At 35.6% G+C, this 16181-nt stretch overlaps 1 protein-coding gene across 2 annotated transcripts in view; it reads left to right on the top strand.

Annotated features, from left to right (window-relative positions):
• Positions 1 to 12420, top strand: part of LOC109059697 (myocyte-specific enhancer factor 2C) — a 40750-nt gene extending 28330 nt beyond the window's left edge. The window contains exons 5-12 of one of the 2 annotated variants that reach the window (XM_042733110.1): positions 5141 to 5281; positions 5480 to 5666; positions 7533 to 7580; positions 9538 to 9710; positions 9901 to 9924; positions 10235 to 10364; positions 10965 to 11088; positions 11806 to 12420. In XM_042733110.1, the coding sequence (XP_042589044.1) occupies positions 5141 to 5281; positions 5480 to 5666; positions 7533 to 7580; positions 9538 to 9710; positions 9901 to 9924; positions 10235 to 10364; positions 10965 to 11088; positions 11806 to 12169 (1191 nt within the window). In that variant the 3' untranslated portion in view covers positions 12170 to 12420. The remainder of the gene's footprint in view (positions 1 to 5140; positions 5282 to 5479; positions 5667 to 7532; positions 7581 to 9537; positions 9711 to 9900; positions 9925 to 10234; positions 10365 to 10964; positions 11089 to 11805) is intronic. The other variant, XM_042733111.1, reaches the window with a different exon arrangement.
• Positions 12421 to 16181: the final 3761 nt, after the last annotated feature.

The following is a 16181-nucleotide window of genomic DNA, read 5'->3' as shown; positions in this document are numbered from 1 at the left end:
GCAATGAAAGAGCAACCTATGAGTAATATATTCTTACTGTATGTCTACAATTGTGCATATATTTTTTTTTCCTCAAGGCATTTGATAAGAAACATCTCAGACATAGATATACTGTAATTGAGAGCTCCATTAAGTCTCTTGATTTAAAGAGCAGCCTACGAGCAATATAGTTTTACTTCCTGTACGTCAATAATTCTCTTTTTAGTTTGTTTTTTGGTTTCTCTTCAGACATTTGAGGAGAAACACCTGAGTTGAAGTTGATACTTAAATGAAACATAACTGAGAATTATGAGTTATGAAGGAGCGAACTCTGAGCAATACGTTCCAAATATATGTCAATTGATTTTTAAATATCCTATATATCCTTTTATGTATCCATTTTATGAGAAACATCTGAGACAGCATTGATCCTTAAATAAAAATAAGAACAATAAGCAATATAAACATGCTGTAGATTGACAATTGTCTTCATTGTTTTGAGAAAAACCTCAGCAACAAAAAGTTGAGATTTAAAGGAAATCTGAATGACAACTTATGAGTAATATAATTTTCCTCTGGGTTGGTGTGTGCGCCGTTTGGATGCAGTTTTTTTCAGACTTTGTCCTTGTTTAAAGTGTCTCCTGACACAGTGGACTGTAATGAGCCTGGTTTGAGGTGAGGTGAGACCACCCATGTGGACCTCAGAGGAGGGTACAAGGTGACGTGACGCCCTCAGTCAGTCAGTCAGCTGCTGGCCAGCAAACGGCATCAGTCAGCTGTCTCCACACGTTACCACCTGCTACTGCACATACAACATCATTTCTCCGCTGAAGGTTACCGGCTAGCACGCTATATAGGACGTCATGTCTACATGTGGACAGACTTGGGCTGTCTTTGTCATGTGGGAGAGCAATGCAGCGCTGGTTTAATTAGGAGCAAGTCTCCATAGAGTTGACAAGACTAGGAGCAGAAGGAGGCGCTGATGGCTGTGTCTCTCCTCTCATTTCTTCTCCTCTCCTCTCTCCTCTCCACCCTCACGACAGCTCACTTCAATTTTAGTCATAGCTGAATGCATTTATTTTAAACTTGTTGCAAAGTAATGCAAGAAACTTTTTATAGGTTGCCAATGTATTGTAAAAAGTGCTCAGAGGTTCCTCTCTCATAGCGTAGGAGAGTTTTCAGAAGTTTAATTTAAGGCCAGAAACATTTGCATTCGCTTATTCACATAGGCTAATTTTTGGTCTAAGAATCAATCAGCTCTCATGTGGTTTTCCTGCAACTCATGTGGTTTTACTAAGTGAAATTTGACATTTATATGACAGCTGGCAATGGAACGCAATGAAATGCAACTGCAATCTCACTTAAAAAAACGTATGCATTTTGGTTCACATACTCATGTCGACTGTCTTGGATCTAAGAATGAACTTTGTCTGGGATGTTTGTCCTAAAGTAATTTTTAGAAGTTAAAATGTGCATACATGAATCAAGAGTTGGCAAACAGTAAGAATATTGAGCTATTAAATGAATCTAGATAGCATATGCCAGAAAATGTGGTCTTGGGAGAAATTGTTTTGTGAGAAATGTTTGAGTTCATACTGAGATCTCGGATTTATTTTTAAAAATATGAGCATATTTTCAGACATTGTGTGGAGATCTCTTTGAGAAGATGCATTAAGTCCTTTTCCAAGGTGAAAAATCTGACTAAAAAATGACAGTTCATTCATCATGTATTTACCCTGTCATTTCATTTTTTTTTTTTTTTTTTGTGCTTGTCTGTATCAGGAGATTGTTTAAAAAGGTTTGTTAATTGAAATAAAGCTGAAATACAATACAATACAATAAAATATAATTGCAATTAAATGTAATGAAAACCTAAACTACTGTAAATGAATATTTGAAATGAACTAAAACTAACTGAAATAATTTTGGGAATAAGTTGAAGAAAACAAATCTAACTGGAAATAAATAAAAACTAAAATTTAACTAAACTGAAATAATTACAAAAAAATGAAACTATCTAAAAATATTAATAAACAATCTGCAAATATTAATAAAAACATAATAGTATATAAATGATACCGAAACAACACTGTTTCATACAATGATAGTCAATGATGACCAATGTTTTTTGTTTCTTAAAAATATATTCTTTTGTGACGGGAATGATCACAAAAGTACATGACAAAATTAATACAAATGAAACAATCTAAAAAACTATTTGAGAATATTAATGAAAACAATTATAGTATATAAATAATACTAAAACAAGTTACATACAATGAAAGTCAATGGTGATCAGTATTTTGTGTTTCTTAAAAATATATTATTTTTTGACATGAATGATTTCAAAAGCATGTGACAAAATTACTAAAAATGAAACAATCGAAAATATTAAGAAAAATCATAATAGTATATAAATATTAATAAAACAATGCTGTTTCATAGAATGAAAACAAATGGTGACCAATGTTTTTTGGTTCTTAAAAAGTCTTCTTCTGTGACATGAAGGTAATTAAAAGACAGAATATGGTTTTCTGGGTGAACTTTCATTTATACATTTACATTTATGCATTTAGCAGATGCTTTTATCCAAAGTGACTTACACTGCATTCAGGCTATACATTTTTTTATTTTTTTTATCAGTATGTGTGTTCCCTGGGAATTGAAACCACGACCTTTTGCGCTGCTAACGCAATGCTCATTTGTAAGCAAAGGTCTTCACCTTTCCAAACCCGTAAGACCTTTGTTCATCTTCGGAAAACAAATTAAGATATTTGTGATGAAATCAGAGAACTCCATAGACAGCAACGCAACTGAAATGTTCCCAGGTCCAGAAACGTAGTAAATACATTGGTAAAACAGTCCATGTGACATCAGTGGCTCAACTTTTTGCGTTTTGCGATGCTAAAAGAATACTTTTTATGCACATAGAAAACAAAAATAACATAATTTACTTAACCATTCTTCTCCCCTGAGTCATGTCTTCCACCATTTTGGAGAGTACCCAAGAACGTATTGGACGTAATCAGCGTTGTTTAAGTTCAGGGAGAAAAAGCGCTTGCATAAACGTATTCTGCACTATAAGCGTTGTTTACACTTAGTGGAAAGCATGCGCATGCATTGGAATACTTTCTAAAATGGCAGAAGACGTAACTCGGGGGAGAAGAATGGTTGAGTAAATTGTTATTTTTGTTTTCTTTGCGCAAAAAAAAAGTATTCTTTTAACATCGCAAAACTGAAGTTGAGCCACTGATGTCACACGGACTGTTTTATCGATGGCTTTACTACGTTTCTGGACCTGGGAACATTTCAGTTGCGTTGCTGTCTATGGAGGGTCAGATAGCTTATATCTTAATTTGTGTTCCGACGATCTTACGGGTTTGGAACGACATGAGGGTGAGTAATTAATGACATAATTTTCATTTTGGGGTGAACTACCCCTTTTATCTCGCTGTCATCTTAAAGTTGTGTCACGCTCTCGTCGTTGTTCTGTCTTTGGTGTGTGATGAACTGAATAGGAATGCTCGGCCGAGCACGACCCTCCCCCTGTTGGTCTGGAGCGGTCCGTGCTGGTCTGAATGTTTAGTCTGCTGATGTCAGGCTTTGGGATCCAGCCGTGTTGCTAAAAGCACCGAGCCGGGTCGGACTGTGAGCTGGCGGTGTGATTGGGGGATGGCTGGTGTAGGGTTGCTGGGATGCTGCTGGGTGGCAAAAAATAGCCTTCTACGGCCATCCCTGGGGTTCGAGGCCGTGATTGGCTGTGGCCCCAGCTCCGCCTCTTCCCCTTGAGCCGAGGAGATTTGTTGGACAGGTGCAAGGGCCATGACAGGTGGAGATGTCTTGAATGAGTGGAATTGCTGTGGTCCAGCGATGTGGCTGCTTGCCGACGAGTGAAACGCTGAGATCAGGCAGAAAGAAAAACCCAGCTGCATTGCTGTATTTCACTTTAGATCAGCTTTTACCTTGAATTTAACTCACAAAAACATGGACAGTACACAAAAAGGTTTATTATTCTGACATGGCCATTAAAAACGTAAGCTCAAACTTTTAGCATTTAGTATGAATAATAGTAATAGTGTTGTTTTGCATAGTAGCTCCGCTAATGAGAGCAGAGTAAATAATGTACATTTTTATTCTAAGTCAACGTTTGCTCAAACTGGACTCTCAAAGGCTTCAGATGAAAGGATTAGGCTCTTCTGAGGAATCAAAGGCCCAGCTTTCACAAGCAGGAAAAGCTTTATTTGTTTTCAAATATAGCCCTCGTGTGGTCAAAAGAGGAAATTGCTCCAGTCCTAAAGGGATATTTGTACAGCATTTATTTAACAGCATCTGTGGCTTGTTGTCAGTTACTACGGAAAATTATTTTGTGTTTTTAATGCTTTATTTTTAATGTTTAATTCTTTATTTTTTGTTTAGATCAGGGGTGTCCAAACTTGGTCCTGGAGGGCCGGTGTCCTGCAGAGTTTTGCTCCAACCAGCTCCAAAACACCTGCCTGGAAGTTTCATGCAAGCCTAGTAAGAGCTTGATTAGCTGGTTCAGGTGTGTTTAATTAGGGTTGGAGCTAAACTCTGCAGGACACCAGCCCTCCAGGACTGAGTTTGGACACCCCTGGTTTAGATGTATTTATTTTTATATTATTATATTTCATTTAAACCCAGAAAATGTCTTTTCCTTTTTTATCTGTCATTTATCAGCATCTGTGGCATGTTGTCAAATAATACAGAAAATAATTTCGACTTTTGTAGAAAAAATTATTATTATTATTATTATAAATTAAGCAACAGATTCTTTTGATAGAGCTATATATATATATATATATATATATGTGTGTGTGTGTGTGTGTGTGTGTGTGTGATTTTTGACATTCTTTTGATTAAATTTCATGTACTATTCTACGTTAAAAGGAATAAACACACAAACTGTACATAAATATATATTTTAATGCTTTATTTTTTACTTCTTTATTTTTTGTTTAGATTTATTTATTTATTAATTTATTTTTATTGCTTTTTTGTACTATTATATGCCATTTAAACACAGAAAATGCCTTTTCCTTTTTCATCTGTGGACAAGTTTCTGTCTCGATCTGTGTAATCTATAGAAATATATATTTTTAAGTATTTTTTACAATATTTCAATATTTTTGTGTATTTGTTTCAGACTCTGAGGAAGAAGGGTCTAAACGGCTGTGACAGTCCTGATATCGATGCTGAAGATTCAGGCCACAGTCCAGAATCTGGAGACAAATATTGTAAAATCAACGAGGACATTGACCTGATGATCAGCAGGCAGAGACTGTGTGTAAGTGTCGTCAACTTTTCAGATGTCAAACCGGTGGTTGAACCAAGCTTGAATCTCAAAATAGTCAATTATTAGCAGATTAATTTACCTGGCTGATAATACACTACATCCAAGACTTTTCTTTTCCATTTAAATACTATATTTAAATATTTTTCAATAATTAAATGATGATTGATTACCATGCATTTTGTTTTATAGGCCATCCCCCAGTCTAATTATGACATGCCCATCTCAATCCCTGTGAGCAACCCCAACAGCCTGATCTACAGCCACCCAGGAGCGTCCCTGGGCAACCCCAACATGCTGCCGCTGGCCCACCCCTCCCTCCAGAGGAACAGCATGTCCCCTGGAGTGACCCACCGGCCCCCGAGTGCAGGAAACACAGGTACTGACCCGCACCGGGCTCTCCACTTTGCCAGGGACTCCTGGTATGATTTCAAATAATGTTCATTTCCACGCTTTATTGACATCATTAGAGAGGACCACCAACAGCTCCACTGAGGCTATGAAAACACGCCTCGCATGTATTCAAACACTGCATACAGATCATTACATGCGCTCAAATATTTTTTTAGCTATATTCAGCTTTGCCGGGCCTGTAATATAAACACTGTGTACTCAGCAGAACTCCTGAGGCTGTCCCAGAGCCGAAAAAGTGTCCGTCTCGATGGGAGTTTTGGCTGTTTGTAAAGGAACTCCCGGTTTTCAGCAGGCAAATAAAAATTGAAAGGTCTGTGTTTGTGGTCTCGGCTTCATCGGGAGGAAATTTGGTCAGCTTAGGATTTATCAAAACACATTATCCGTACTCTGAGCACATGTATATGGGTGTTTCTTCAGCTGTCACAAGGATTGATTTTTATAAAAACATACAGATTTTAGATAGATTTTCTTTATTTTTGTTATTTGAATATTGCTTTCATCAAAATGTTTTGCCTTAATTCCTTTTATGTTTTACCAGAACCACCCTTTCAATCTTAAAATTTAGAAAATCATCCAACTATATATATATACATATATATATATAAATATATATATATATATATATATATATATATATATATAGTATAGTATATATATTATTTTTTTCTATTTTAAAAATATTTTATAATTTTTTTAACTATTACAATTATTTAAGAATGAAAGTTTTCATTTAAATGAAGTGTTATTTTATTTAAAAAAAAATGGATTACGTATATTTTAAATGTAATTAAAAATTAATTATTAATTAAATCATTTATTAAACACATTCAGTTAGTTCAGTTTTATTATATTTATTTAACTACAACTGTCTAAACAAAAAGTGAAAACATTATGTAAAAATTATTTATAGTGATTTTAATACAAATTGTGTCATTTGACCACCGCAAACAACCATTTTTCAACTAATAACATTTTATCAAACATTTGACTTGCCTACCTAAAATACAGAAGAACTACAAAGAAACCAGAGGACTTGTCTGTCAGTTTGTAAAAACAAGCAACAAAAAGTATTGACAATTGCACACAATCATGCGATGTATAAATGTATGTATAACTAATATGATTTAAATTAAATATATAAAAAAAGAGGTTATTTTATTCCATAAACATTTGGAAATGACATTTGCTTCAGGGATAAAAATAAAATAAATTAAAAAAGTATTTTCTTGTGATGCATGAATACACCTTTGGATCTTGTAGACAAGTGTGACAGTGTGAAAAGTCTTAGCAGTGTCCACAGGGGCCAGAAGAAACCTCCAGATATGTGTGTTTAGAATGTATATAGAAAAAGAAAGAGGAAGTAATGGGAAGAAAAATGAACAAAGTGGTAGAAAAAGACAGTCAGTGGTGACATATGTGTGGGAAGCGTAATCCGTCTGTGGGTTTGTTATTATTGTCTAAAAGATCTATTTTGTGCTCTGGTCAGAGTCCTTCTGACCGCAGCGTCTGTCCTGTCATTATCCCTGGCCCTCCTGGAACAATTTGCTTCGTATTACAGGAGCAAAACTAAATATGAGTCTTGGCAGGGACCGCAACGTCTGAAACCGTGCAGACTTTTCAAAGGTTTTTCTTGGCTGGTGGCATCTTCTCCATAGGGCCGAACAGGGGTTTGTGGGCTCGGACAGACTTACACATGGGGTTTTTTTCACACTGGCTCTCGTACATATATCTTGAGCGGCCCGTCTGGCCGCAGGAAGGAGGCGTCAGTCAGGCGTGGCGTACGTGTTTTGAGTGTCAGTCTTGTTTAATGTCTTCTCTGTCCTATCCTCAGGTGGCCTTATGGGTCCAGACCTCAGCAGCGGAGTGGGCACCAGCGCTGGTAAGAGTCATGTGTATTTACCATATGTGTATGTTTGCTGTCTCAACAGACAGACGGAGCCACTCGGTTTGATTCAAAGCTTCCTTTTGCTCGGCTCGTTCCTCGCCGGATATTTACCCAGCGTGCCGCTGTAGGATGTCGCAGTGAAGGGTATATTTAAAGAAGCGTTTCATAAAAAACATCCTACGGTGAATTCTAATATGATGAAGCCATCAACACCTTCGTTAGGCGAGAGGAAACATAACGCAGCGTATTCATAGAACGTTGAGATTCGAGGCTCTGATTGCACCACAAAAAGGTCCAAAAAAATCTCAGTGATGTACCGTTTGTTAGTGAACACAGTTCATTGATAAAAATTATTAAAAGCCGCTAACATCTGAGCCAACGCATGCATTGCATGCATGCAACGCAACTCACTGGCTGTCAACACCAGCACTGGTTTGGTGCAGAAGACTCAAACGGACCATAATGAAAAGCAAATGTTGAAAACATTTGAAAGTCTAAATTGTCTTAACAACTTTTTTCTCCCATATGCAAGTCTCTGGATATATCGAAACATCTAAAAGTGATTCTTTGTTAACTGTTGTAAACATCTGAGAAAATGTTCAAGTGAATGTGCTGTTGTACGTTTGCCAACATTCTTCCATAATGTTCTTTTTTTCCCCCAATCGTTACCCATAAGACAGTTCTGTGGCGTTTCTGTGACAGATGGCAACAATTTAGTGACAGCGTCTTGAAAAAGACCACAGAGCTAATATTGTAGCAGACTTCTTAGAAAGCATGTGGAAACATAAAATATGAAAAGATAAAATATCTTGAAAACAACCACAGATACAATAACATGTGACATTATTTTTCTTGCGTTTTAGACAGATTTATCAAAAACTGTGACAGCTGTCAGATCCATCAAGTCATTTTAAGGTTCAAAGGACATTTTTTATGACCTCTTCAAACAAGTAGTAGTTCAAAAGCTCTTTCTGATTATTTTTAAAGATGTGCTTCATAACACCACAGAAGTGGAATCTTCTAAAGTTCAATTTTAACCTCTCTCTCTCTCTATATATATAATTATTGTAAAAGTTTTTAGCTTTATTATTATACAGAAACGTTTTAAATCTGTTCTTATTCAAAAATGAAAATAATGCAGATAAGTAGTAGTAGTAATAATAATAATAATAGTCATTATAATTACTATTATAATTTTTTTATATAAATACTAATGTTTATATGGAATCTTTTGCATTAAAAATTTCTTTACTGTCACTTTTTATGCTTCCTTGCTAAATTAAATTTATGGGAACACTTTAGTAATAGGGATCATTTCTCTCTATCATCTAGTTGCTTATTAGCATGCATATTAATAACATATTGGCTGTTTAGTAGCATTTATAAAGCACAGATTCTGCATGACTATATTCTACATCCCTAATCCTACCTAATACCTAAACTTAACAACTACCTTACTAATTATTAAAAAGCAGCAAATTAGGAGTTTGAGGGAAAAGTTGTAGTAAATGGTTTGTTAATAGTGAGAATTGGACCTTAAAATAAAGGTTATTTTAATTAACAAATTAATTTATTAAAAAATGCATTTTATATATTATGCATATTTATTTATTTACCAAATTAGTAAGTAATGCAGAAAAAATGTGTTTGTAATCTGTTACTTCCACCAAAAAAAAAAAAAAAAAATGTGTGAAGATTACATTTATGTGGGTAAATTGTCAATTATGCAAATGTAGGGACATGATTTGTTGTTACCTAAAGCTTTATATGTTTGTTTTTATTTTCTCTACTTCATAATTTATGAAAAAGAAATCAAATACATTTCCATAAATCTCCATTAATGTTTTTATGTAAGTTCTATACTGTATTTCTGAAATGTGAAATTGCTTTGACTTGTGTTCTGTATGGTCACTAGTGTTAGACTGACACGTCCTCTCTGACTGTCCCACAGGAAACGGGTATGGAAACCACCGCAACTCCCCTGGTCTGCTGGTCTCTCCGGGGAGCATGAGCAAGAACATGCAGGCCAAATCTCCTCCACCCATGACCATGAGCATGAGCAACCGCAAGCCCGACCTGCGCGTCCTCATCCCTCCCGGCTCAAAGAACACCATGCCCTCCATCGTGAGTTCACACAACCATTACAACACATCCAATACCATCGCTGGATGTTAAGTTCAGCTGCAGTTAGTTTGAGATTTGAACCCAGATGACCAGCATTGCCCATATAAAACCAATTCAGACCGGGTGTATGCCATTAAGTTTGATTTTATTAGAACTAATTAGAATTGTATTCTTTTCCACTGCTCACCAGTCGGAGGATGTTGACATGTTGCTGGTAAGTAGCATCAAAAGTGCAGTGAAACACGATTAACCATCAAAAAGACAAACTAATAGTTCTTATGTCAAATGCACACAAAACAGTCTCATTCCTCTGTTGCCAAGGGGACTGCTTTAGCGGTTCCCATAGCAACAGTGGAACTCTGGCTGGATGTTGGATGATTGCGGGGTGGAGGGTAATTACCCGTTATTTGTCACATGATCTGTTAAGCAGTTAGAAGGGGCAGATATGACACCACCTGCACATTTACTGAGACCGATTGAATTTTTGTTGCTGTTGTTTTAAATATCACATTTCTTTCCCACAGAACCAGAGAATAAACAACTCCCAGTCGGCCCAGTCTCTGAGCACACCGGTGGTGTCTGTAGCCACGCCCACTCTGCCAGGACAGGGAATGGGCGGCTACCCATCAGCCCTCTCTACCTCATACGGTACAGGTAAGAGATGAGGACAATTCAGATAATACAATACAATACAACACAACACAGCACAATATAATACTATAATATACTATAATATAATATAATATAATATAATATAATATAATATAATATAATATAATATATCATTACTCCAGTCTTCAGTGTCACATGATCCTTCAGAAATCATATTAATATGCTGATTTGCTATTATCATCAGTGTTAAAAACAGTTTTGCTGCTGGTTGTGAGATACAGAATCAGAATTCTGAAATAGAAGTATTTTGTAACATTATAAATGTCACTTTTGAAGAAAAAATTTACTACCCCCAAAGTTTTGAATCATAGTGTATATTGTAATTTTATTGTTTATTTTAATTATATATTTTATTATGTAAATTTTGTTTAGTTTTTTACTACTGTCATTTTGTGACATTAACAGTTTATATATTGCTCAGTTAATCTGAATTATTTGAAGAGTCTTGAATACACCACCAGGTGGCGCCATTGACTTCATGTTCTTTGAGCATCTTCCTGTTGCAGTCACCTTGAAGATTGAAAGCAGTCTATATGCAGTGAGTTGAACAGAGATCTTTCTCTCTTTCCTCTCTCCTTCTAGAATATTCTCTCAGCAGTGGAGACCTGTCCTCTCTGACCGGTTTTAACAGCTCGGCTTCTCTTCATCTGGGTTCGATGACCGGCTGGCCACAAAACATGCAGCATTCTGGTCTTGTACATCTAGGGTGAGCAGAATCACCCTGACCCAAGCACCCAAAACACACTGGATATCAGCTGAAACAGAAAAATCACTGTGGGCATGTGCAGTGCATCATATCATGTCATTTATTCAAATTCAAAATGTATTATTAATTTATTAAAATTCAGTTATGTCAAACTAATAATAATAATCTTATGTTAATTATATTAAATTTTTCAATAAAATGTCAAACTAATATATAATATAATCTCAAATACATGTTAATATTTTCAGTTCAACTTTTCACTTTATTTCGCATCTGGGTTTTTATTTTTAATTAGATTGCAAAATGTTTAATATATAATATAATATATACACTTTCAAATCCATGTTAATTTTTTAGTTCGGTTTTGCTGGGAATATGGGATTTTTTGTTTATTACAATGCAACATTTTGAATTAAAAATGTGAAACTAATATAATATAATACAATCTCAAATTCACTATTTCTGTTTATTATTTCAAAATTTAAGTTCAACTTTTTACTTCAATCATTTTGCTGATCATACAATTTCTCATAAAAATATTTGTATTAAATCCCAAAAAATGTAGCTCACTGGACTTTACTGTTTGAAAAGTGTGGAAGACGCATTAGAATAGAAATAGTTTGGATTAATCTCTAAGAAATAGTGGGAAATTCATCAGTCTTTGCAGTTGCATTATTTTCCTCGGCCTCTAACTGTGTCTTTCCTCTCCGGCTGCAGGAACTGCACCAGCACGCCGTTATGTCAGAGCTCCACCCTCTCACTGCCGTCCAATCAGAGCCTGCACATCAAGTCCGAACCTGTGTCTCCTCCCCGAGACCGGGCCGGAGGCACCCCAGGCGGCTACGCCCAGCCTCCACCCCAGCAGCAGCAGCCGGCGTCTCAGCAGGGTCAGCTGCGGCAGGACGCGGGCCGCTCTCCGGTCGACAGCCTGAGCAGCTGCGGCAGCTCGTACGAGGACAGCGACCGCGAGGAGCACCGCATCGACTTCCACTCACCCATGGGACTGCTGAGACCCTCTCCGGACGAGCGGCAGAGCCCGTCTGTCAAGCGCATGCGTCTGTCCGAGGGCTGGGCCTCGTGATCACGGACGGCTTTTCTATGCAAAGATTTCACTTTAGTATTATTCTATTTGTTTCTGCGGAGTGCGAGTGTTACATCAAGTATTACAATTGATATATATATGATAAACGGGGCGGGTGGGTGTGTTTGTGATTTGGGGTTGGGGGCATGGGTCATGCATTGCTTGTGCCACGTGTGGGGAAAACTACAAAAAAAAAAAAAAATGATACATGCAGTTTATGCAGTGTATACAAGCATACAGGATTAAAAAGAGAAGTCTGGTACTCTTGTTTGGTAAAGCTACGTTTTAGTTTCAGTAATATATTACGCATAATTAAACTATTAATAGAGGCATTGACGTGTCTCAGGGCTCGTACAAGTAATATTCCTGTACAGACCGGGGCCTTTACGCGCACCGTCAATGCTCACTTGCAAATGTATGTTATCACAGACGTTGTTGTGTTGCAGGTTCAACGTATTTATGTAAATAGAGAACAATTAGGCTTTTGGGTAAATGAGCCTGCCAGGATTTGCAGGTTTCTTTACGATTAACGGAGTGAGAGAAAAAGCCATCACACACCATTTGAAGACTAGCACGGGGCCCGGGGCTGTGGAATGTATGCCGTTTAGAGTTCTAAATGGAATTGGGAAGTGTTCCAAATACACAAATTCTCTTGTAGATGTTGTTGATATTTCAGAGCCGTGTTAACAACGTTAAAGTTCTCCGGGCCATATATTGCCTATCCCCGGTGGAAGAGATGTACAAAACATTTTGCTTATATTTTCATAAAAATGCAGAGCATTTGTTGCTACCTGTTGACCACATGAGTCAGAATGTGATTTGAAGCTTTGCCGATGTTGAACAGAAAGGTAAAGCAGTGTGAGCTCCAAAAATAAAGCCATATAAACAATTTCACATTTTTTTTGATTGCCTGTTTCTTTAATTCATCAGGTTATGGATGTTGCATATGCCTCACCAAGACTGCATCTATTTAATACAAATTACAGTAAAAACAGTAATATTGTTAATGTAAGTTAAAATAACTGGTTTCTTTTTGAATATTTGAAAAATTTAATTTATTACTGTGATGCAAAGCTAAATTTTTAGCATTGTTAGTGTCACAAGATCCTTCAGAAATCATTCTAATGTACTTATTTGTTGCTGAAGAAACTATTCTTAATATTATCGATGTTGTTTTCTTTTGGTTGTTTCTTTAATTTATCAGGTTATGGACTTTACACGTAGACTGCTGGATTTTGATTAGTAGCCTATATACAGTAAATCATTTGTTTATTCACAGACATCGGTTTTCACATATGTTGTGAAACAGGTTAACAAAAATGTCCAAAGGATGTTTTGCTAATGTTCCCATGAAGTTATGAAAACGTTTTTGAACGTTAAAAATGCATTTTTTTTTTTACGTTTTAAAAGAGAACATTGCATTTTGTCATTTTTGCAAACATTATGGAAATGTTACTATATTTGGATTTCCCCCACTGTATTAGTGTTACTTTAAGAGAACATTGCCAGGACGTTGGCCAAATTCTGAGAACGATTCCTGTTAGCTGGGTTGGTGCAAAATACTACCACCCTCAATTTGTAGTCTTTGTAGGTTGTGTTTTGAAAACAGTCTTTAAAAAAACTTATCAAAATACTGTGGTAAAACATTTGCAGCTTCAGCGTCAAAAAAGAGGCATAAATCCTTATTTACACCATCGTGACATATTCAGCTTTGAGTTTACTCTCATTCCACAGCCTAAACTGAGATCTTCAACTTCATATTTAAAACATAAGTCTACAGTAAACTGCTTATGAAATGTTTACAGAAAAACACAGGCTTGTAGCTGAAATTGGTGGTCGGTTCTGCTAAGGTGTGATTCTGTGTGTGGTTTGATGAAGTCATTCCTACCTTTATTTTTTTCTTAAATATGCAGTTACATCAAGTGTTCTTTTAATATAATTTTGCAAGGACAAACACATTTTTGAAAACATTTATGGTTCTGTTACACATCTTTATTGCTGGAAGACTGAAAATGACATTCAACACCTTTTAATGAGTTAATGTGACGTGATAGTCGGACAATTATTCATGAGGCAGGAAATAAAAGAAACGGACAGAATTTCTGCTTCTGTCTTGAAATTAAGATATACTTTTTGGTTCGAAATACAACCATATAATAAAGAGAATATGTTTGTAAACGCGCGTTTTTTTTAAAAATTAGTTTTTTATATTAAAAATTAGAATAGCTGTCGAATCATCTTTATTTTTATTTATTTTTTATGTAACAATAATACATATATAATTCGGGTTTGGTAATATACCGATATCTCAATTCATAAGAGATACATGCTGGAATTAAACAAGAAAATCTACTCCAATCGACAGCACGAAGGTATATAAATTAGGTAAATGCACGTTAATGCGTTTTAATATACCATAATATAGATCTTTGTTTATGCCATTAAAAATTGCCATCAAAAACGACAAACCAAATAACAATAATTCCTATCACAATAAAACATATTTCGGATCATGCCCAACAGCCAGTAATTGCTTCTATAATCATCTTTATTTTTGAGAAAAGTCAAATACATATAAGTAAAGTACGAACACATCAATTAGGTTTAAAGCTTTGCATATATACGATAGGATATAATATCTGATAGATAGATAGATAGATAGATAGATAGATAGATAGATAGATAGATAGATAGATATACAGATACATAGATAGATAGATAGATAGATAGATAGATAGATAGATAGATAGATAGATAGATAGATAGATTTCATCCCTTGTTCAGCTGGTGGAAAATCATACAGTTTATTCATTTTATGAAGAAGTGCAGCTCAAAATCTATCAAAGTGCTTTTTAATCTGTTGTGAAAATTAAGCCTTTGTCTGTCTGAAAACTGTGATAAATGAAAGAGGTGCATTATAAGTATATCAGCGACAACGATCACATCAAACGAATATATATATTTTTTAGATTCGTGATGGAAAAGCTCCTGTTGGACTGAAGCTGCCACCAGGTGTCGCTGTAACGCAATAACAGACAGATCTGTGCGCCGCCACACACACACACACACACGTCTGGTCAGCTATCCTTGTAGGGACTCTCCATAGGCGTAATGGTTCCTGTCAGAATGAACGACTGTCGAAATATAAAGCTCAGGTAATGTATAAAATGTTCTAAAATACATGAACTAATAAGACATGCATTTTAAATAAAATAATAAATAAAATAAGAATAAATGTTTAGGCTAAACACACAGATTTCGCATCCAAAATTCTGAGATTCCGAGATGGTTTTTTTTTTTTTCGACTTTATCAATGTCTACAAAAGTCTTTACCTCTGCAAATAGCGGATATCTCACATTCTACGTTTTAAAGAAAACATTTTCACTGCATTTTTATATTTTAATCTGAACAAAACCATCATGACTGTGAGTGTGTGAGTGCGAGTGTGAGAGAGTGTGTCGTTGTTCTGCTATTTGTCCCTCTCTTTTATGTTTCTGAACGTACTGAAAATATAAATAGCTTATATATAAAAAAAAATAATAATAATAAAGACCATATATATGGTCGTTTAGTTTTTCATATTAAGTAGGCAACAGATTTTTATATTTTATTTTAAAAACATTCCTAAAAACATTATTTGCTTTCAGACAAAAATAATCATTTTATTTTTTTATCAATGTTATCAATAATTATCATTTTGCATTATGGGAAAAATGAAAGGTGTTTGCGATTTGCTCTTTTGTCCCCGTAATGGACAGACTGAGACATGCGTGTGAGAACATCCATGACGATCAGCATGAACTCGAGACAGCAGCTGCCGGATTCAGTGCCTTTTCATATAAAGTGTAGGTTTGGGAATATTGTTGGTTTATTTAGAATACATCATATATATCTTATAGTGTTGTTATAGTACACCCTTTAGTGTTGATTCATAAATCTACTTTCAAATTAGGCTATCTGCTTTCAATGAAAATTGTCTGACGTTGCAGCATATAATATGCACAATGTGTT

Source organism: Cyprinus carpio, chromosome B10 (genome assembly GCF_018340385.1).
Source record: "Cyprinus carpio isolate SPL01 chromosome B10, ASM1834038v1, whole genome shotgun sequence".
Classification (NCBI taxonomy): domain Eukaryota; kingdom Metazoa; phylum Chordata; class Actinopteri; order Cypriniformes; family Cyprinidae; genus Cyprinus; species Cyprinus carpio.
The sequence above is the reverse complement of the archived record's forward strand: the minus strand, read 5'-3'. Positions and strand labels throughout refer to the sequence as shown.